The 6,151-nt window shown below is 54.3% G+C and overlaps 1 protein-coding gene across 1 annotated transcript; it reads right to left on the reverse strand.

Annotated features, from left to right (window-relative positions):
* Nucleotides 1-601: 601 nt before the first annotated feature.
* On the reverse strand, nt 602-6,151 carry IZUMO1 (izumo sperm-oocyte fusion 1). Its single transcript, XM_049787557.1, has 9 exons — nt 5,914-6,151; nt 5,505-5,579; nt 3,908-3,994; nt 3,645-3,665; nt 2,886-2,966; nt 2,611-2,711; nt 2,259-2,412; nt 1,421-1,625; nt 602-947 (listed from the first exon to the last, which is right to left on the reverse strand). Exons 1-9 carry the CDS (start codon nt 6,149-6,151, stop codon nt 602-604), a joined length of 1,308 nt encoding a protein of 435 aa, XP_049643514.1.

Consider the following 6,151-nt stretch of genomic DNA (forward strand, 5'->3'; position numbering starts at 1 on the left):
CCACACTTTAAATCCTGAGTGGTGGGGATGGGGGGGGCCCAAGGGGACCTGGGATGCCAAATTCTGGGGAGGGAAGTTAGGACTCAAACTCTCACCTGCCAGTGGGGAGTGAGAATGGGAACGTGGACGCCCCCCAGGGGGGTGAAGACAGGGGCTGGGTCTGGGGTGTAGGGAGCCTGAGTCTTTCCTTACCCTGCTTGGGGTGCTGGCAGCTCCCAGGGGGGGCCTGGCTCCGTCGGCCTGGCTTGATTTCTGACCCCTCTGCTCCCTCCTTCAGCCTGCGTCTGTGTCCCAGCTCCCAGCACTGGGTGGGGGACAGGAAAAGGCGAGAGGAAACCGGTCAGGAAGAGCGGGGAGGGGGCGTCCTGTGAGGGGACCAGGCCTGGGGGAGGAGACCTGGGGAGGGCAGGTCCTGCCCCACGCCCCAGTCCTGGAATTATACCCACTCCGGTTGTGCCCTTCTTTCCAGGGCCCGGGACTTGGGGGTGCCGCTGCAGGCCGGACCCCAACCCCAGAAGCCTCGAAGGACCCAAATGAGAATCAGGGAGGAGGACCACAATCAGATCTCTTTATTCTGGGATTTTTTTTTTTATTTCCTCTTTTACTCCTGAATTGTTGTAGAGATGTCATCCGTGCCCTGGTCCTTGTCCTTGCCCACATCATCCACGTTGTCTTTGACCTCTGGCATGTCTTGGACCTCTGCTTTGTCCTTAACTTCTGCCTTGCCCATGATCTTTGACTTGTTCTTGACCGCTGCCTTGTCCTTGACCTTTGCCTTGTTCTTGACCTCTGTCTTGTCCTTGACCTCTGCCTTGTCCTGGGCACTGTCCTCGACTGTTTCGTCCAGGTTGTCCTGGTCCTTTTCTTCTGGAACCTTCTGCTTTGGGGCAGCCCCAAATGCGAAGTGGAGCCACTCAGCCACCTCCGTGAAACGAAAGCAAAATAATCTGGGGATGGGGAGGGGATGAAAAAAGGGGGGGGGGAAGATTGCAAGCCTGGCCAGTGGGTAGTCAAGCCCGTCCCACCCACCCTCCCTCAATTGGATCTAGCAATCATGCAAACTAGCCTAAGTTAGCACCACCCCCGATTTTTCCTAAGCTCCATCTCCCCCAAAGAAACCCAGCATTGAGGGGCTGGACAGATAGCACAGTGGTAGGGCGTTTGCCTTGCACACAGCCGATTCAGGACAGACAGTGCTTCGAACCCAGGCATCCCATATGGTCCCCCATGCCTGCCAGGAGCGATTTCTGAGCGCAGAGCTAGGAGTAACCCCTGAGCGCCGCCGGTGTGACCCAAAAACCAAAACAAAACAACAAAAAGGAACCCAGCATTGGGGTGCCCGTAGCTCCCAGACCCCCTCCAGTGTAGTGGCAGGCCAGATCCTCCTCTCCCAGCCCTGCCTTCTTAGCGGGCGGCTTACATGAACGCAAGGGCCAGTATCAGCACCAGGGAGGTCCAGATCAGAATGGTGATGAGGGATTTTTGCAACTTCTTCGGTTCCGGAGTCAGGGACTCGGTCGGCGTGTGGTCCATGATGTGAGAGTTGGAGCCAGGGAGCGGGCGGCTGGTAATGCGTTTATCCGCATCAGCTGGCACAATCTCATCTTCGCGGCTTTTGGGCAACACTGATGGGGGGCACAAAGCCATGCTGGGAGGGCTGCTGAGGAGGGTCTCTTCCGCACCCCCAACTGGCTCTGGAACCCTCCAGGGGAGAATCAAGCCTCCTGGGGTGAAAAGCTGATCTTCCCTCCAGTCTGACAGAGCAGGAGGCCCCGCCCCTAGCAGATGACCACACCCCTAGACCAAAGGCCACGCCCACACGACTCCTCCCATGGGTGACAACCTGGGCCAGATACCACGCCCACTGCCACACCCACAAAGGATGGCCACACCCCACCCAAAGGCCACGCCCACAACACCAGCCCCAACAAGGCAGTCACACCCCTGGGTCGAACGCCACGCCCACACGGCCCACCCTAAACGGTGGCCACACCTCTTTCAAAAGGCCACGCCCACAACGCCAACCCCAACAGGTAGCCACACCCCTGGGCCTAACGCCACGCCCACATAACACACCCACTGGCCACACCCCTGTCCAAAGCCACGCCCATACAGCCAGCCCCAACAGGTTGGCCAAACCCTAGCCTAGGCCAAAGGCCCCAACAGGTGACCCCGCCCATTAATCAATGGCCACGCCCTGTCCCCAAAGCCACGCCCACTGGCAGTTCTCTCGAAAACCCAGATTTCTCTGCGCTGACCTTTGACTCTATAGTGCAGGATCGTGGCTGGGGTGTTTTGCACGGATCCTAGCACGCAGCTGTATTTCCCTTCATCTTCTGGCCCCACCATGGGCTTGGAAAGGGTGGGCTCCTTCCCCTCGGACAGCAACGTCTTAGTGTTGTTCTCCCAAACCTAGACCCAAGCTCAAGGGGTCACAGCGGCCTGGGGGATTCAGGGGGTGGGGGAGTACCGGGATGAGAAAATCGAGGGACCTCCGGAATGGGAGACTGGGAGTCCAGGGTGGTCAGGGGTGGAGTGAGTTCCAGGAAGGTGGGTGGGTAGCCGGTGGGTGATGGAGGGGGGAGGTGCAGGAGAGCTGGAGGGCCCCACCCTGTAGAAGCTGTATGTGGTCAGACCCTCAGAGGCTTGATGCCAGTTCAGCTCGCAGTTCAGGACCAAATCTTCCAAGAGATGGACGCTGATGTGTCGTTCTGGGGAGCAAGGAACTGAGATGCTCCTTCCCGGGCCAGGGAGGATTGTCGCCTCCCCTTCCATGTGCTGTCACCTCCACTCCTGGGCCCCCTTCTCCTATCCGCTGGCTCTGCCCTCCCTAGGTGCTGCCTCTCCTCCGGCCCTGTCTCCTGGGGCTGGGCCCACTCTCTCACCCCCGCAATCCATGGACTTGTGACAGGCGTGAACCTGCTTCTTGCAGGTTCTGCACCAAATCAAGGTCTGCAACATGGTTCCTGAGGGGGCAAGGTCAAGCCTGTATTTGTCCCTCAAGAGAGGGGCAATTGCCATGCCATGGGGGGAAAACCGAAGCATAGCACAATGAGGAGAGCCCTTGCCTTGCACACAGCCCACCCAGCTTCAACCCCCAGCACCACATATGTTCCTCAGAGCCCCCACCAAGTGTGATTCCTAAATGGAAAGGCAGGAGTAACCCCTGAGTACCGCCGGTGTGGCCCCAAAACGAAAATAAAAAAAAACAGAGAGGGAGCAAGAGATGGGGCAGGTCAGGGTGTGGGGGGACCAGAGCTCAGCTCGGCATGGCCAAAATAGACTCCCCAGGGGCCGGTGAGGTGGCGCTAGAGGTAAGGTGTCTGCCTTGCAAGTGCTAACAAAGGAAGGACTGCGGTTCGATTCCCCGGCATCCCATATGGTCCCCCCAAGCCAGGGGTAATTTCTGAGTGCTTAGCTAGGAGTAACCCCTGAGCATCTAATGGGTGTGGCCAAAAAAAAAAACAAAAACAAAAACAAAATAGACTCCCCAGCAAATCAGAGGTACGAAATGAAATTTGGAGCCTCTCATCGGCGGAGCATGAAGAGATATTGAGACCCCAACGGGAAAGAAGAAAAAGATGGGGCCGTCTGTAGGGGTAGGGATGAGGGACCGAAGACCAGCTTCTGCAATCCAGACTCACCACATTTGTTGGGACAGAAAGCTGCCTCGGGAGAAAGAAATAGGAATCTGAGAATCAATCGCTAAGACAAAGGAAAAGAGAAAGGGGTGGGCAATAGAAGGGGTTCTGGGGGGCTGAGGAGGCAAGGATCGGGTGTCTGCAGATTGGAAGGAAGAGTGGAAGAGATGCAGGGACCAGACCAGCCTCAGAAGCAAAGAACTGGGGACAGTGACTGGGTAGCTATAAAGAGGGCCGTGGGGTCTGGGACTCCCATCTTCTTTTACCTTGTCTTTGAAACCGACCCACAACTCGAGCAAAGATGTCCTTCTCCATCTTCAGCATCCATAAAAACTCTTTCACGAAGAGTTCACCTGGGAAGAAGCAGGTTGCTGCAGGGAAAAGGGGGAGCAGATGGGTCCCTCCAGCCCACCCAGATATGAGAATATGGAAAGTCTGACTGGTTCTGCGGAGCCTGGCATTTCCTTTTTGTATTTCTGTGAGGTACAGAAGTAAGACGGAATGATCACAAGAAAAGGCTCTGGAGGGGCCAGAGAGATAGCATAGCAGTAGGGTATTTGCCTTACACACTGCTGACCCGGGACAACCTCAGGTTTGTTTGTTTTGATTTTTGGGTCACACCCGGCAGCATTCAGGGGTTCCTCCTGGCTCTATGCTTAGAAATTGCCCCTGGCAGGTTCAGGGGATCCTATGGGATGCCAGAATTCGAACCACCGTCCTTCTGCATGCAAGGCAAACGCTCTACTACCATGCTATCTCTCCAGCCCCAACCCCAGGTTTGATTCCCGGCATCCCATAGGGTCCCCTGAGCCTGCTAGGAGCAATTTCTGAGGGCAGAGCCAGGAGTAAGCCCCAAACACCACCGGGTGTGGCCCCAACCCCCCAAAAAGAAAAAAAAAAGGTTCTGGGGATCAATGTAATAGCAAAGCAGGTAGGGCATTTGCCTTGCACATAGTCAATCCTGTTCAATCACCAGCATCTCACAGAGTCCCCAAGCATGGCCAGGAATGACCCCTTAAGCACAGAGTCTGGAGTGACAGAGAAAAAAAGGAAGGAAGGAAGGAAGGAAGGAAGGAAGGAAGGAAGGAAGGAAGGAAGGAAGGAAGGAAGGAAGGAAGGAAGGAAGGATGGATGGGAGGGAGGGAGGGAGGGAGGGAGGGAGAGAGAAAGAAAGAAAGAAAGAAAGAAAGAAAGAAAGAAAGAAAGAAAGAAAGAAAGAAAGAAAGAAAGAAAGAAAGAAAGAAAGAAAGAAAGGAAGGAAGGAAGGAAGGAAGGAAGGAAGGAAGGAAGGAAGAAGGAGAAGGAAGGAAGGAAGAAGGAGAAGGAAGGAAGGAAGAGAGAAAGAAAGAAAGAAAAGAAAGAAAGAAAGAAAGAAGAAAGAAAGAAAGAAAGAAAGAAAGAAGAAGAAAGAAAGAAAGAAAGAGGAAGGAAGGAAGGAAGGAAGGAAGAAAGGAAGGAAGAAAGGAAGGGAGGAAGGAAGGAGGAAGGAAGGAAGGAAGAAAAAGAAAGAAGAAAGAAAGAAAGAGAAAGAAAGAAAGAAAGAAAGAAAGAAAGAAAGAAAGAAAGAAAGAAAGAAAGAAAGAAAGAAAGAAAGAAAGAAAGAAAGAAAGAAAGAAAGAAAGAAAGAAAGAAAGAAAGAAAGAAAGAAAAGAAAGAAAAGAAATGCTGCTACAGGGATGGACTGCTGTTGGCCACACCACGTAGAGTTGAAAAAGCTGCAAAATCGCTCACAGGGCCACTAACAGAACTGGGCTCTGAACCCAGGGGTTCTGTCGCCAGAGCCCCTATGGGTTCCGCACAGGCGACACTGGCCATCGATCATTTCCTGGGGGATTAATTTTTTACTCCTCTGCGTATTTGTACCTTTTACATCACTTTCCGTCATGCGTTTGATATCCTTGATCAAACTCCAGGATACCTTTTCCAGGGTAGGCTGGTCTGTGGAGGGAGACAGAACCCCACTGGTGTAGCTGCTTTGACCACGCGACTAGTCTCCGAAACTACAATACCCAGCAGGCCTACTGGGCAAGCCTAAGCCTGGTAAAGGGATTTCTCCGCCCGTTGCCTTCTGGGAGTTGTAGTTTTATTGCAGTAACTCGCCAGGCGAAGGAATAGTGGACCACACTTGCCAGTCCTGGGGAACCTCCCAAATCTTGCACCCCCAGCCTTTCTCTACGACAGGACCCAGAAGGCTTCTTTCTAGTTGTGTTCTTCCCTGCATCCGGAAGTCCTCCCGATGTTCCCGGGACCCAGGAGTCGGCGCTGCCCTCACCAATGACCCCCATATAGGCATCCTCGTCAATCGGCAGGTCCTTGAAATCCTCCAAGGCCTGCTTGACCCTGGTCAAAAAGTCTTCATGATACTGGGTTTCTAGGTGACCGGGCAGGTAAGTCGTCTCTAAGTGGTCCACCATCTTTCGCACGTTGGGATCGCACATGACGCAGCCCCGGGCTGGAAGCAGGCGGCCGGCCAGGACCACGATCAGAAGAGCCGGGAGCCGCGGGCCCAT

This window comes from Suncus etruscus, chromosome 14 (assembly GCF_024139225.1).
Source record: "Suncus etruscus isolate mSunEtr1 chromosome 14, mSunEtr1.pri.cur, whole genome shotgun sequence".
Lineage (NCBI taxonomy): Eukaryota > Metazoa > Chordata > Mammalia > Eulipotyphla > Soricidae > Suncus > Suncus etruscus.